General features: G+C 46.4%; 1 protein-coding gene across 1 annotated transcript in view; it reads left to right on the top strand.

Annotated features, from left to right (window-relative positions):
- The window catches only part of LOC138252828 (uncharacterized), a 138,700-nt gene that overhangs the window by 83,519 nt on the left and 37,933 nt on the right, over window positions 1-17,248 (top strand). Inside the window, exons 4-5 of the mRNA XM_069205770.1 lie at window positions 2,524-2,861; window positions 9,823-15,284. Of these exons, the coding sequence (XP_069061871.1) occupies window positions 2,524-2,861; window positions 9,823-15,284 (5,800 nt within the window). The remainder of the gene's footprint in view (window positions 1-2,523; window positions 2,862-9,822; window positions 15,285-17,248) is intronic.

The following is a 17,248-nucleotide window of genomic DNA, read 5'->3' as shown; positions in this document are numbered from 1 at the left end:
CCATTGGCTTTTTGAAAATGTAAAATGTGACACCAAGTTGCCTTTTTGATTCCGCCTGTCTGTTGGCCTGCTTTGCTTGTCACTGTTGATATTATGGCCCTCATTACAACCCTGGCAGTCCAATGACCACAAGGGTTATGGTGGCGGTTTGACCACCACGTTACAACCGTGGCGGTAGCACCAAGGTTGGCCCGCAGCACCGCCACCTTTCGTCAGCCAGTGGTGCTGGCGGTCCTAATCCGCAAGGGCAGCACTGCAAGCAGCGCTACCCTGGGGATTACAACTCCCTTCGCCGCCAGCGGTTTTATGGTGGATAGAATGGCAGAGATGAGGTGCAGGGGGCCCCTGCACTGCCCATGCACTTGGCATGGGCAGTGCATGGACCCCCCCTGGCCAGCCCTATCGCAATTTTCACTGTCTGCAAAGCACTACATTACGAGACTGAGACAATGCTATAGGTCATTTCCTATTGGGCCGTTTCCTGCTCGTAATGAAGCTGGCAGGGAGGCAGCCGCACTGGTGGCAACCTCACCGTCGGAACTTCGGCAGACAGGCTTTTCCGTCCACCGAAGTCAAAATGAGGGCCTGTCTCTTATGGGTGGTTTTAGCTTAGCTTTTAACTTACTTTGCTTTTAGGGTTTTAGTTCAGAGCATGTTTAGATTTGGGCTCTTCCATCCTCAGTACACATTGATTAGCACCCTTGTTTTATCAATTGGGGGAGTGCTGTGGGTCCATTTTTAGTTCCTGGTCACAGGAATTAGCTTAGCATTAGTCTTGTTGGACTGTTGCCTTCTTCACCTAGTAACCTTTGTGCTACTTATCATGCTCTGTTTTACTTCATTTGTTTTATTATTTCTTATTGGACTGCCTGCAGATGCTTGCATTTTAGAGAAATGTTTTTGTTTTCTTAATCAGTGTCATTCAGAGAAAGCATCATTATCAGTCATGTATGTGGGGTATTGTCATCATGTTCTTTTGCTGTACGTGGACAAGAACAAGAGTGTGAACATGTCAGGTAATTGTTATGTAATTGCCGGCACAAAGCCACGTACAGAATCTGATGTTTAGGTACATACCCGCGTCAGGATTCCTGCACAAACAATAACACGTGCCTTATAGAAACACCTTGAGAGACCAAGGTCGTTAGAGGGGATGCCACCCAGGATGCCATCTAGACTGCAGGTTACTCTGCAGCAGACCACAGCTTTCTGACTCCACAGGATTTGGGGGTGCTTCGCATGATCACTGTACTGGCAGATTAGGTTTTTCATGCCAAGCTCTCGCTTAGGGTAGGGATTAAGCCTTTTTATTAGGAATTGCATATTTCCTGTTTATTGCAATATCTTAGGGGGTTTCATATTCTCAACTCTCATTTTCACAAATTCTGATTTTGTTGTTGCTCATTATCTTAATCATTGAAGCTCATGCATTTTATCGTAGATTGCAGTCTTTTCAATAAATGTAGTGTAAACGTTCCTGCATCTCCGTTATTACCTATATGTTGTGTAAGAGACGTATTACTCAGGAGAGAAAGAGGTAAGATTCGTTCACTACGACTTCCGTGAGAGGTCTCATTGAGAGTGCATGCCCCATGCTGCAGAAATGACCTTTACTGTATGAGTGTTGGTGAGGTGCTGCTACTGAGCCGGGAGGGTTGGGTCGGCAGCTGGGAACTGGTGCAGGAGTGAGTCAGTCGGCTACAAGCAGAAGTGCTGCTGCCCCTAAACCAGCAGTCTCGCTGAGAGTCCTTTTCACAACATTGAAGAATGTGGTGGTAAGGGGCAGTGAAAACGTTTAAATGACCCTCACATCATGGTAAGGGGATCCTTCTTTGGGATTTTATTTTTGGAAAAAAAGTAGTAACTTTGATGTATGGCTCCATCATGTTGATGGAGCCGTCCATCAAACTTACAATGCATTTCCAGGAACCGCCTTGGCGGCAGCTCCTTGAAGGGTTAGAGGTGTCCTCAGGGGCAGTGGGCATCTGTAAATACAGTGGCCTAAGTACCCTCTTTGTGGCAGGGGTAAAGTACTGCAACATGGTGACAGTAATAACTCCGTGCGCCAATAATTAAATCAGCCCCAAAGAGTGGACGGCTCGCACATTGCGATGCAGACTGTATCTAGTCCTAAGCAAATCTCTACAAAATTATAGGGTGTGTTAAACTATTGGATCCAATGGCAGTAAACAAAGGTAAAACTCCAAGAATACAGTGAAAAATAAACATGTTGTTCCTCAGGGAAGCAGAAATCTGGCAATGTTTACACTGCAGTCTACATGCATTCACTTTATAAGGTGTGAACATTTTACTCCTTAAGAGGTGTAAATGTAGCCAGCGTTGTGATCCTCCCGCCAATTTTATAACGCTCTAGCTCAGGAAAACTCATAAATCATGCAGTGGTTACAGCATCATTAAATGCTAATACATGTCTGTTAGTAAATGCTACTTTGTGGCTATTTTATGTATTCGCTGACTGCAATAAGACCATCAGCATGTGTTTTTTCTCACTCCATTTTGAAGGGAAACAGGAGGCAGACCGGATAGACAGGGAACGCGAGGAGGCGGAGAGAAGGCAGCGAGAAGAAGCAGAGAGAAGGCAGCGAGAAGAAGAACGGCAGAGAGAAGAAGAACGAAGGCAGCGGGAAGAGGAGAAGCGACAACAGGAACGTCTGGAAAGGGAGAAACGGATTGCTGAAGAGATTGAGAGAGAAAGCAGATCCCTGGAGGAGAAGTTGTCAAAAGTATCTGAAAAGTTAAAACAAAGAAGCCACCAGCGAGGGCGATCCAACCTACAAGAGCGCTCGCACATCATGCAGTACGCCGTGGAAGATGATGCTGGTGGCATCGAAACCCATGAGGTACAGTGCACCCTACGTGTCACCCCAAACCTCTCTTTAGCTTGAAAGAAACTGAGGAACATGACTTCAGAGTGGGAGAAATAAGGGGACCAAGTGTAGAAGTGTCAAAAAAGTGGTCTATGATCAACGAGATGGGCCTCATTCTCAGGGGACCAAGAGAAAGAAAATTGGAAATCTTCTCTCATCCAATTACTTTTGCTAGGTATCATCTTTTTAAGGATTTGAAATACTCCCCTGAGTACTGTGGGACATCTTGGATAGTCATAGCTTTCTTGGGGCGCTCCAGTATTTAAAAAAGAATGTTCTGTGTGGGTTTGGTAGCCCAGGGATTGATCTATAGGCTACACCTTGGTTCAGAAGACCACCGGAGAATCATAAACTGTTGCTTGGTATAAGAAGCTCTGTCGTTGTGCTGTCCTGTTTCTAGCCTCTGTGAATTCACATTTTTAAGCGCTGCATTTAACATCAGACTCCATATCAAAGTTCGAGCCCATCAACATTTGCAACCCTGCTCCAGCACAGGCTTCACAACTGTTTTCCAAGGTTAAGAAGCAATGTGTTTTCAGTGATGCGATATTCAGTGCCCTGTAGACTGACATATTACATAGTGTGTTAGAACTTGGGTTTTTTGTAGGCAGGGGTATGCACCGTGTCCAAGCAGGAACAATCCTACTCATGGTAAGTCACAAGTACACCTTAAGTTAATCCGTGCTCACTGTGATAGGCTTGCCTGGTGCGAGGTGGGTACCCAAGGTACTTACACCTTATACCAGGTATCCCTTATTAGTGTAGTGTAGTCAGTGTCTAGAAGCCAGGCTCTCTAGAGGTAGCTGTGGATGAGCAGCCAAAGCTTATCTAGGAGACATGCAAAGCTTATGCAATACCACTGTAGTCACACAGCACTCACACACATGAAAAAATCACACAGTGTTACAAAAATAAAGGTACTTTATTTTGGTGACACAAATACCAAAAATACCATAGAGACGATACTCCCTGGATGGATGGAGTAGAGGGCTGGAGCTTCAAGGTGCCTGAAGATCCCTTGGAAAGGATGCCAACAAGCCTTGGCAGCTGCAAATGACAAGGTGCACAGGGGGTACTGTCCTGCATGGGAAGGCAAGGACTTACTTTCATCCAAATTGGACAGCTGGAAGAGAGGACCATCGGGACCACTTCAGTCCACCACCCATGTTGCAGGATCCACACAGCTCAGCAGGAGAGGGGATCCACACAGACGGTCGGCGTTGCAGTTGGTACCTTCGGATGCAGGGGAGTGACTCCTTCACTCCAAGGGAGATTCCTTCTTCTTTCCTGTGCAGACTGAAGATGGGCTGTCCTCAGAGGATGCACGACCAGGAAAATGTTGCAGTTGCTGGAAGGAGCCATGGATACAATGTTGCAGGCAGAGTCTTGCTACTTTGTTGCAGCTTTTCGGGTCCTGGAGCATCCAGATGCAGTTTCTTCAGTCGGAAGTTAAGGTAGAGGTTGCAGAGTAATCGTGCTGGAGTCTTGCAAGCCGAATCTGGGGACCCACCCAAGAGAGAGACCCTAAATTGTCCTGAAAGGGGGATTGGTCACCTAGCTGAGTGACCACCTATCAGGAGGGGACTCTGATGTCACCTGCCTGCACTGGCCACTCAGATGCTCCCAAAATTCCCTGCCAACCTTGAATCCAAGATGTCAAAACCCAGAGACTCTCTGGAGGAGCTCTGAGCACCACCCCTAGGGTGGCGATGGACAGGGGAGTGGTCACTCCGCTTTCCTTTTTCCAGTGTCACGCCAGAGCAGGGACTGTGGGTCCCTGAACTGGTGTAGACTGGTTTATGCAAGGAGGGCACCAAATGTGCCCTTCAAAGCATTTCCAGGGTGTGACACCCTTCTTCCAAAGTAAATCCTTTGTTCTGCCTTCTTAGGCTTGAGCTGCTCAAGCAAAGGGAGGGCAGAAACGTGTCTGTGAGGTGGCAGCAGCTTGGGCTATCTGGAAATCCTCAGAAGGCCGCAATGGCAATCCTGGGGGATCCTATAAGGAGCCCCAGAGTGCATGGAATCTTACAACCAATGTTTGCAAAAGCATTGGGGTATGATTCCAACATGTGTGATACCCAACATGCCTATGTCCCTAGTTACCCTTATGGAGCTGGACATAGGTATTGACCTATGTGCAGTACACACGTGCAATAGTGTCCCCGCACTCACAAACTCTGGGAAAATGGTCCTGGAGTTTGAGGGGGCACCTCTGCTAGTGCAGGGGTGCCCTCACACACAGGTGCTTTGCACCCTGCCCTCAGGGCTGGAGGGCCTGTTATAGGGGTGACTTATAACTGACCTGGTGCAGTGTAAATGGTAGTGAAAGGGTGCTTGCATGTTTTTCGCAGGCTGCAATGGCAGTCCTGCAGAAGCCTTTGCTTGGGCTCCCTATGGGAGGCAAAATATATGCTGCAGCCCAAAGGGATCCCTGGAACTCCAATGCCCTGGGTACCGAAGTATCAAATACTAGGGACTTATAGTGGGGTACCAGTGTGCCAATTGTGGTATGAAATACAGAGTTTTGGGAGAAAGGGCATAATCACAGGGGTCCTGGTTAGCACCCCAGTGAACACAGTTAAACACACTGACATCAGGAAGAAAAGAGGGGTAGCCATACTAAGAAAGAGGATACTTACCTACAATCACCCACTGGTAGCGAGGCACAGAACTGTCAGGCTTAACTTAAGAGGCAATGTCTAAAGTATTTGTGCAACACTTCAAACAGTGAAAACACCGTACAAAACAATACCACACCTGGTTAGAAAAATAGACTTTATTAATGAACAAAATAAGACCAAAACGACAAAAGTCTAATAAGTAGAACAAGAGTTTTGCATTTTATAAGAATAAACTGAAATGTAGTGCTTAAAAGAAAAAAGCTCCAACCCTGGTCTATCGGGTCATGCTAGACCAGGTCAAATCTGAAAGTTCAGGCTGACCATGATGGAGTGTAGGTTGGATACAGGGACCGGTCTTGACTGGCTATTAAGTATCTTGTTTGTGTCGATGTTGAGAGAGAGTCGAGTAGCAGAGGAGGCGATGGGTCACTATCGATCCTCAGGATGGAGAAGATGCATCTGCTCCAATGCGTACAACGTCGGTGATGCAATGCACTCATTCTTAGCAGCAACGGTGATGCAATGGCATCAATGGAGAAGCACCAGTTCTGAGCGGCACAACAGCGTATATGTGTGGATTCTTGATAGAGCAGCATTTTATACCCACTTCCAAGGGCCCAGGGCTGGAATAGCACCACTTGGCAGGGCAAGACCCACAGATGCCAGAGTCCAGGTGCTGTAGGAGGTAGGTTAAAGTCATTTGTGTCCCTGAGACTTCAGAAAACAGGAAACCAGTCAGCTGCCCCTTTGAGTCACTCTGGGTGTTGGGTTCAAGTGATGTGGGTCCAGTCCTTCTTACCTAGGCAAGGAGGACAGCGGGCAGCAAGTCAGCATAGCAAGAAAGCAGTACTTCCAGAGCAGCATTCCAGCAGAGTGGCAATCCTTTTAGCGGCACAACAGTCCTTCTTCCTTGCAGAGTATCCACTGGTCCAGTAGTGTACTGAGTTGGTAGGGTCAGAATTTCAGTTCTCATACTTAGTGGTGCCTTTTAAGTAGGGGAGACTTCCTTCAAAGAAGCGCTTTGAAGTCCACAAAGGTCCTTCCTTGTGCCCTGGCTCTAGACTAACTACAGGGGGTTAAGCAGTCCTTTGTGTTGAGACAGGATACAGTCTATTCAGGTGTAAGTGTGAGGCTGTAACAAGCTCCTCCCTCCCATCCTGCCCAGGATGGCCTATTAGGATATGGATGGCCCATCAGTAACACCTATGCTGCGTTTGTGTGGGGCTGTCTAGAGGTAATGCACAAAGCTCAGCAGTTTCTAAAAGTGCCATTTTCAAAATTTATCATACAAATCCATAGTTACTAAACTCCCAATCGGGAATTGCAGCTTATTAAATGTAATAAGGAATCCTCAATGTGATCCTTTGAGAGGGGTAGGCCTCACTGCAGTGAAAAACTAATTTCAGAGTTTTCACTTCCAAGACATATGAAACTTAAAAATATATGTCCTAACTTTTAATTACATAGCACCCTGCCCTATGGGCTACCTACGGCCTACTTTAGGGGTGACATGTATGGAATAAAAAGAGAGTTTAAGGCTTGACAAGGGGTTTTAAAAAATGCCCAGCCGACATAGCAGTGTAACACTACAATCAGGCTGCAAAGGCAAGCCTGGGACATCTTTTAAAGTGCTACTTCAGTGGGTCGTACATGCAGTGCTGAATGGCTTCTGGCAGCATTTCATTTACAGGCCCTGGGCACAAGTAGTGCACTTTAACAGGGATTTATAACTAAATTAAATATGCCAATTAGCTATATACCAATCAAACCATGTTCTAGAGAGAGAGGGAGCACAAATACTTTAGCACTAGTCAGCAGTGCAAAAGTGCACAGAGTCCTAAGGCCAACAAGCAAAAATCCAGCAAAAAGTAGGAGAAGGAAGGCAACAATTTTGTGGAAGACCACCCTAAGGCTGTCAGGTCTAACATAGTGCAAACAAATATATAAATACTGGGGAAAGTATACTGCATGAAATAACACTAAAGTCTCATCAACTGACAAGGCATTTCCTGGAATGAAAACAACATGCACACTTCTGGCATTCATCCAACTTGATGAGTGCACTCTCAGTGGAGACAGAACACACAGCTTGAAGCCCCAAAAATATTAGGAATATGACCTGTACCAGCCACGGTGATGTCATTCACAAGTCAAGATGGCGTCTTCATGCAAGGGTGGACCATCCATCAAATACAAATGGTCTGATGTGGCCTGTGTCTGGGACATGAGAAGGGTGTGTTTGAAGTCCAAGTGAGCACAATCAGGATGTGACTGACCCAGGAAGGAATCATGTTAGGGGTGTCCTTAAGGCAAGGTGTATCACTCACTAGATGACTTGTACGCTCTGTTAGTTGAGATGTCCTTTGGAAGAAGGATGTTTGATAATGGGATTGGAAGGTTGTTAAATATGGCCTCTAAACACACTGTAGCCCTCACAAGAACACTGCTCTGAATAAATTGGGATAAAATCAATAATTTGACACTTACCCCACTCCTTATCACACCCAATAGGAAGTGACATTAAATCATTCTGAACTTTCTCCTGGGCTCCAGCCCAGTGGTCACTACTTTTTTGATCCTCAGATAGTTTTGTGCTATATAAGTACTCTTACAAACATACATTAAGTCCCTCATTACGACCCTGGCGGTCGGTGGTAAAGCGGCGGTAAGACCGCAAACAGGCCGGCGGAAAAAAAAAATGGAATTATGACCGCGGTGGTCGCCACTTCACCATTCTGACCGCCATGGCGGTGAAGAGCGCTGGGATGGAGATTGCGGTCTCCAGCCGGGCGGTCATCACTAGACGGTATCAGGACCCTGCATACCGCCATGGATCTCGGGTGGTTGGGAACCGTCATGAGATCCATGGCGGTAGGCACTATCAATGCCAGGGAATTCCTTCCCTGGCACTGATAGGGGTCTCCCCCACCCCCCGCTACCCCACACAAATCCTCCCCCTACACCCCACACCCCCCTGACACCCTCCAAAGGTGGCACAACCCCCCTCCCCACCCTGACCCGAACATGCACATATGCACACCCCTACACGCACACACCCCCAACATGCACATATACACACCCCTACATGCACGCATACACCCCGACAACACATACCCGCACACAGACATGCACACCGTCCGACACACACACATTTCCCATACACACAACACCCCCGCACGCGTACACTCACTCACTCACCCCCTCTACACTCCCACACGCACACCCCCATGCGCGCACACAACACCCCCCACCCCCTTCCCTAACGGACGATCAACTTACCTTGTCCGTTGATCCTCAGGGAGGGGACGGGATCCATGGGGGCAGCTCCGCCACCAGAACACCGTCACCAGAACACCACCACACCGAATCATGGGACGTGATTCAGTGGGCGGTGTTCTGTTGACGGGGTGGTGGAGGTTGAGCAACCTCCACTTTCCCGCCTTCCGCCAGTATGGCTTCTGGCAGCTTTCCGTACGAAAAAGGACGACGGGCTGCCAGCGGTCATAATACGTGGCGCAGAAGACCGCCACCACTGGCGGTCTTCAGACCGGCGGTACCTCGGCGGTCTTGCGAAAAGACCGCAGAGGTCGTAATGACCCCCTAAATTCTTTGTTATCCCCATGGTGACTCACATGCTTAGCACAAGGATGCTTGCCTTTCTTGGTGGAGTGTGGTAGCCTGGATCTCCTGCCACCTGATGTTATAAGTTACTATGTAGAGGAAGCTGGGTGGATGAGAAATGATAGGAGGAAAAGGTGAGGATAATCCTGTGAAATGAGGAAAAGGCAGAAAAGGAAGAACAGGGAGATGGTGATATGAAGTCTACTACAAGAGACCCCTCTGCAATCGAAGGTGCCCGGGCCACAGATCAATAGGGCCTGGGTAGGTGGATGGGCTCTAGAAGCAGAGCTTGAAACTGCATCTACCGCAGACATAGTGAAGTGCACACAATACAGCTGATCTCTCTTGGGGCTCTTCTTCCACTCACCCCCATTTGGAGGGATGTTGGGAACCCTCTGGGACACTGTACTTCATGAGACAGGTTTTCATGATATCACATTCCATGAGCAGCAACGCATGACATACCTGGACATAACTGATGGTATATGCTGAACCACAACCCTCAATGCTCTAGCTTTGGGACAAACATGATTACTCAAGGGAAACAGAGGGAGCATAGGTTTTTAGGTGCAGGCACCAAGTGAAGGTTAAAGTGTTGCCTCTGTCATGGGGCAGGGAGGGGTGGTTTGCTCTCTGATGGCATCCTGCATTCGTAGAGGCAAAAGTAACCAATCACTTTAACTTTATTTTAGGAAGAGGACACCGAGAAGAAATTTAACCAGCTCCTACTTGATATCAACATGAAGGAAGAGGATGGTCTGGCACCCCAGGACACTGGTGAGCGGATGAAAGCACTACAGCAACAGCTCATTGCTCAGTACTTCATGGAAAAGGACATACCCATCTGGGGCCAAGCAAGTCTGGATAAGGCCTTTGATTATGACAACTTGTCGCTAACTGAACACCTGAGTCTCCTTCAGGCAACAGTCCAAGTGACACTGAACAGTGCTGGACTAGAGATGATTAACCTTCTGCAGTATAAGGAGGAACTGGATGGTAAATCCAGCTGCCTTATCCGTATCCTGGACATACTCTACAAAGCAAACAAGACTTTGGCTGGGAAACTATCAAGAGTTGTCTTTTCAAAGCTCTCCAGCACTACCCAAGATCTTCTTGGACATATATTATTCAGTGGAATCTGGACCCCAATTCAGGCAGTTCTCTTTGCTCTAAAGGTGCAGGAGTGCAGCATTCCACAAGAGAAGGTGGAAGCCATACTCCAACGTGTGCAGACATACCAGATCGATATAAACACAACCATCGCATCACTGAAGGACCAGGATCCTATGCTGCTTCTACAGCAACATGTGAAGAAAGAGAAGGACAAGGATTTAAAAACCATACTGGCAGAAATGAGAAAATACAATTATCCTGAAAAGATGCTTTCTATCCTCGAACAAGTGCTTAGTGAAGTTGTCAATCAACTTCCAGTATATCAAACCCTAGATCTGGATGAAACGATGAAGACAGGAGGCATAGCAATGACTAGATCAATAGACTTTGAAAATCCTGATATTGAGACACTGGTTAAAGTTCTGATCGGCTTGTGTGTGGCTGTTCAGGACACTACGACTATTGTAAGCCAGTCAGGAGAGAAGATTGAGGGCTATTTCCCTCGCATGACCCAGCTCGCATCTGTGTTGACCCTGCTCATTTCTAAAGCCCCTGACTGCAGCGGTTGTCTTTTGGAGATATTTACTGGCGAGGGCAAATCTTCCATTGTGGCCATGCTCGCCCTTGTTCATGCCATCCGTGGGAAGAAGGTTGATGTTATCACAAGTTCACCAGTACTTGCCCGTCGTGATCAAGAGGAATGGAGCAAACTGTACAAGATGTTTGATGTGTCTTGTAGTGTTGTACCACCTCCAGGGTTAGATGAATGCACTGATTCAAGAGAAAGTGACAAATTAATTAAAAAGGCTTATGCAGCTGATATTGTGTACGGTACTGTCGGGAACTTTGCTGCTGACATTCTGCGCCAGGAGTTTGAAAAGTACAAGACCAGAGGAGATCGTACTTTTGACATGGCCATTGTGGATGAGGTGGACTATATGACCCTGGACAGCGGTGTTCAAGTCACATACCTTTCACATGCCGCAACAGGAATGCGGCACTTAGAACAACTACTGGCAGCCATCTGGGCGAAGATATGCACTTGCCAACGCATCCAGGAGGCCAAAACTGATGACATTCTTTGGGCAACAGGATCACAATACTTTCACAAAGTTGCTGCAGCAGCTGTCATGGGACCGAAGACATCAGAGCATTTTTCTCCCCTCGATATTCTCATGCCAGGACTACAGCTGGGGTTCTTCACTGAAGATGATGTGAAGCAGATTCAGTCCACTCTGGATAAGTCTGAGCAGCCAATCACTGAAGCGCCGAAAGACTCTGCACTCAAAGAACTCATGGATAAACTTGGACCTGCACAGCAGCGAGATCTATTGTCAATATTTCAGAAAGTCTTTGAAGACGCAGTTGTTTTTGAATATTATGAGATAAAGGATGGTAAAGCCTCTGAATTTGAGATCAATACATCATTGGATAGCTCCTCATCAGAGAAGAAGTCCACACTTGATCATGACAAGGTTCAAATTCTTCTCCTGGAAAATGGCCGTGCCTGTGAGTTGATGAGCGAAAAGGCTTTGGTGGAAGGAGCGGTGACTGAACTGGAATCCAGAATCCGGTACTCAGACACTTATGAGCCACCAGATAAACAAGAGAGCAGTGATGAGAACTTTATTCTCCTGCCAGCCTACCTGAAGGAATATATCCAGAACCGAATGAAGATCTTGGTGGAAAATGCATTGAAGGCCCTCGTAATGGAGAAGGATCGGGAGTACATGATAGAATCAGCCACAGACTCAGGACAAGTGAAGACCACCACACCCATACATGAATACCACACCATCATCCCTGTGGACTTCAAAGCCACTGGTGTGCTTGAGAAGAATAAGCGCTGGGGTGACGGCTTACAGCAGTTCCTGGAGATGAAGCATCAACTGGCAATATCTCCACTGTCCAATGTCACCAACTTCATGTCAAATTTCCATTTCCTTAAACGATATACTAAAGGCACAGGCATGTTTGGGGTCTCTGGAACCCTAGGAGATGAGGCAGATGTTGAATTCCTTAAAAAACACTACAAGGTGTCTAGTTACATCATGCCTACTCATCGCTACACCAAGAAGACTGAGCTACCTATTCTCCAGGTCAAAGGAGGGCGCGACGCATGGATCAAAAGTATTTGTGAACATGTGAAGGAGCGCACAAGTCCAAACCAATGGGGCAAAGGTCAAGCGACTTTAGTTGTCTGTGAAGATGTGAAAACATCTGAAAGGCTGCAAAAAGACCTAATAGAATTAAAGGTGTCCAATCCAGACAAAATAACCTTGTACACCAGAAGTGATAAACACAATATTGAGAAGAGGACCTTTGATGCAGGAGATGTTATCATTGCCACAAACCTCGGTGGAAGAGGCACTGATGTTAAAATCACTAAAGATGTCAATGAAAGTGGCGGACTCTTTGTAATTCTCACCCACTTCCCCACAAACATGAGAGTCGAAAAACAAATATTTGGTCGAACCTCTCGTAAAGGAAACCCTGGGATGGTCCAGATGATATTAAATCACAATGACCTGTCACCATCGTACCAAGGCCAATCCATTGAGGTTATGAGACAGCTCAGAGCGGATTATGAAAGGAAGCGAATTGCAGACATGGAAAACGATGAGCTCTTGGAAGTACAGATGCGGGAGGAACTCTTTGAGAACTTTTGTGGACATCTAAATCTTTTTCAAGGTCATTACAATAAGGAGGAAAAACGAGATATCTATATGACTTCTGATTTGATGATACATGAAGGCACCTTTGATTACTCCAAGACAAAGCTAGACTACCGCCCAGCCCTCAATGCATTAAAGGAGAGCTGGGCCCTTTGGCTCACACTACATGAGAAGGACATTGAAGATCATAAAAACATCAATGAACTCAAGAAAGACCTTGACCAAGTGATCCAGAAGAGGGCAGACAGCCTCCTACGAGGGGAATCAGATAACTTCTACGACTTCATCAAACAAGCTATGGATCGCATGTATCTCCACACTCGGATGAAAACATCGGATTATGGAGCACTATCATTCTGGCAGAAAGCAGAGAAGACTGATCGGGTGTACCGTGCTGTCTCACTCTATAATCAAGCCTACATTACAATCAATCTGGAACAGGACGGATGCATGCAGAAGGCAGTGGATCTCTTGAAAGAATCCAAAAAAATGATCGATGTCTATGTAGCCGAGGTGTCCAATGCCACAGTTTATTGCCAGATGTCCTGCATAGCAAAGTTTGAACCTCACAACAAGGATGATCCCAACTTTACAAAACAAATGCAGACCCGCAAGAGCCTGTTCAAGTCCTGGATCGATTACATTGACAAGTCTGTAGAAAAGTTAACTGAGCTTCAAAACAGCAAAAGTAATGCTATAACCAAGGACCAGGCTGTTTTCTCATTGTCAACGGATCATGGCCTTATAACCACTGATGAGATGACTGTGCTGTATGACTATGGCCTTTCTTTTGTGTTTGAAGTTGAGAAGAAGCCAGAATTCTGCATTGATGCTCTCATTTGCTTTATCCTTGGAGCTTTGCAGGTCCTTGCTGGGATTCTTGTGTGCGTTCTCACAGTAGGAACAGCTAGTCAAATCGGCATGGGTCTGATTTCTGAGGGTGTCTCGGACATGATATCTGGAATCGAAGGGATGATTAAAGGCACCTTTGACTGGGCAGAATGGGCCATATCAAAAGCTATAAGTATTGGGCTATCCCTGGTAACTGCAGGATTTAGCACTATAAAAAAAGTAGCTGAAACTGTCATCAAAGTGGCAAAAAGCCTGATAACCGGAGCCAAAACCTTTGCATCTGTTGCTGATGATATAATTCGTTCAGGGAAAGCTCTAATTTCTGCAATTACTTCTTCAGCAAAATCAACAGCCTCGGCTGTGACCAAAGAGTCTCTAACAATGTCCATCAAGACCCTTGCCTCAAATTCAGCCTTAAAAAAAAATTTTGTGCATGCAGCAAAGTATGCTGGTCAAGAGATCGCCAAGCAAGGGGCACTAAAAGGCCTGGAATACGGCATGGACAAAGGGCTCGAAGCCGCCTTCAAAGGTATCTTTGAGAAAGCATTCAAAGAGATGATCACAAAATCAGTCAAGGGAGATCAATCTTTGAACGAGATGATGATCAAGTTTGTGATAGTCAGCGGAGTTCCAGAAAAAGCTCTTCTGACGGAAACCCCGACCACCTTTCAGGTGAGAGCAGCCAATAGAGAGATCATGAAGAATATAATGGCAAAGGTTTGTCAATCTGCAGTGGCTGATGTTAACGGTGACTACGACACCATGAGTAAAGTGTTTACTTATCTCCAGACCATGGAAAGTGGCATCCTTGAAATTATGGAGAAAGCTAAGGTGAAAGGAGCCATCCAGAAAGGCTTTAAGCTCAGTGTTGAGATTGGTAAAAGCACTGTTGAGTTTGTGCAAATGATAAATTCTGCCCCAACTCAAGACATGATCGAAAAGAGAGTCATCCCTTTTATGGTTCAGAGGTGTGGTGAGGTTTCATCTGCATCTGAATATAAGGAAGATGGACGCCACAACTTCCCCGATGTACAGACAGTGAAAACTGAATTATTAGATATGGTAGCTGAGTTATTAAATGATGAATTTCTTAGCATATTTACCAATCGATTAACAACTTTGGTAAACAATCCTATCCGCAAAGAAATGAATCAGCATGTTGGGAAAACCATTGACAATATCCTGGGGAGAAACAAGACTGAGCGGTTCTTCATTGAACAAAAGCACAAAAGGAAAATGAAGACACCAGTTACTGGAGAAAAACTTAAACTAACAGAGGCCGAGCAGAAGGAGGTGAATGACTATGTGAAGAAAATGGAGGACAGAAGCAGTCCGGCCACAGAGCTGGACTTGAACGTCCTCACCAAGAGTGACCTTCTGGAGGGGAAAGGTATCAAGGTCATCATGGTGGATGAGAATCAGAAGAACATCTCCACGGAGATCTACCCAGGCAAAGATTCCTCCGCTGGTGTCATCACCCTCCAGCTGCAGAAAGTAAAGAACGGGGATGAAAGGTAAGGTGCCAAGCATCTGCTGTTTATTCATTCATATGTCTGTGTTCACATTTCATACAACAAGTTCTCGAAAGGAGACTGTGGCAAGTGTCATAGATCATAAATCAGTTTGGGATGGCCCATAGACAGCTCACGTCCTCCTGACAGTCTGGTTTTTGCAACATTTCAGGGGTCTCCCGGAATCCAAATATCTACTCCCTGAGGCAGATGGCGACCTACTCACCACCTCCTCATTACAACACATCCTGTGGTCTTCTCTCTCCATATGTATATGTTATGTGTGTTTGTAAAAGCACACTATCACCCGGAAGGAAATCCTGGTAGATGTGTTTGCCTAGCCCTGCCTATGGTAGGACAGTTAATTGAAAGCCTTTTCAATATAGCACCCTGATGTCCTGGAAGGTGTGGCCTAAGTCTCTCTCATTACAAAGACAGAGTCCAGATCTTATGTGGGTGGATTTTGAAAGATAAACTTTATTAAGGTACCCACTACAAACATTTTGTGTTGTAGTGGGTACCTAAAGTACTTACACCTTATACCAGGTCCAGGTATCCCTTATTACTGAAATGTTGTCAGTGCGTAGAAGCCAGGCTCTCTAGGGGTAGTGTGGATGAGCAGCCAAGACCTAACTAGGAGACATGCAAAGCTCATGCAACACCACTGTATAGTCACACTGTACTCACACACATGAAAGAAAGTACTCAGGTATAAAGGTACTTTATTTTGGTGACACAAATGCTGAAAATACCATTGGGACTATACCCCCTTAGTAAGTAAGTAAGTAAAATACATTACAATAAAGGAATAGGTGTAAAAACAGTTTGAAAATAGTAAAAATAGTGAAACTCACAATAGTTAGAAATGGGCCTGGGGGAACACAACCCATATACAAAAATAGTGGAAAGCAAAAGTCGGTTTCCCACCTGGGCAAGCATAGTGTGTAGAAGGGTGCTGGGAGTATTAGAAAACACCAAAGATAAGTAATAATAATAGAACCCACCCCAGAGCTCAGAAAAGCAGGAGTAAATCACAGTAACTTTCATGAAACACACAAGAACATGTTATAGAAGATTTAGCAAGAACCAGAAGAGACTGCAAGACACCAACAATGGATTCCAGGACCTGAAGACCTGTGGAAGAAGGGGACCAAGTCTAAGAAGCACTGAAGAGTCCAGGGAGAACAGGAGCCCCTGCTTACCCGGATGAAGGTTCAAAAGAAGAACCACCAGTGAAGAACAACAGTCAGTACTGCACCCAAGAAGATGAATGAGGGTTTTTTGGTTGGTGCAGATGATGTCCCATGCCGAATGGGTGATTGCAGTCTGGTTTGTGTCACTGGATTCCGCCAACAAGCCTTGGCATATGCAAAAGCTTGCGGTTAGTGGAAAATGGCACTGCCCGGGACCAGCAGGGACCTGGTGGCCTCTACCTAGGACAGGGAGCCAGAGTGGGCTCTTAGCACCCCAGAGAGCCCTCAGAAGACCAGACAATTAGCACAGGAGTCCCACAGCATGGGAACAAAGGAGGTGAAAAAGGAGGCCCACGCAGATCTACATAAAGGGATCCTACGCCACTGGAGAACCACGCAGGAGGCTGTGCGTCGCAGGATAGAGTGCTGGGGGCTGGAGCTGCATGGTGCATTAAGAACTTCAAGGAAGGATGCCAACAAGCCTTGCCAACTGCAAAACACGTGGTGCACGGGGGTACTGTCTTGCGTGGGGAGGCAAGCTCTTACCTCCACCAAAGTAGGACAGTAGGACGTCAGGACCGTCAAGATCACTTCAGTTCACCACCCGTGAAGCTTGATCCAGGCAACTCGTCAGTAGAGGGGACCCACACCGCCAGTCGTCGATGCAGGGAGGTGCCTGCTGAAGCAGGGGAGTGACTCCTTCACTCCAAGGGAGATTCCTTTGTCCTTCTGGTGCAGGCTGAAGACTGGCTGTCCTCTGAGGATGTACGACCG

This window comes from Pleurodeles waltl, chromosome 1_2 (genome assembly GCF_031143425.1).
Source record: "Pleurodeles waltl isolate 20211129_DDA chromosome 1_2, aPleWal1.hap1.20221129, whole genome shotgun sequence".
Lineage (NCBI taxonomy): Eukaryota > Metazoa > Chordata > Amphibia > Caudata > Salamandridae > Pleurodeles > Pleurodeles waltl.
Note: the sequence above shows the minus strand (reverse complement) of the source record. Positions and strands in the feature narration are given on the sequence as shown.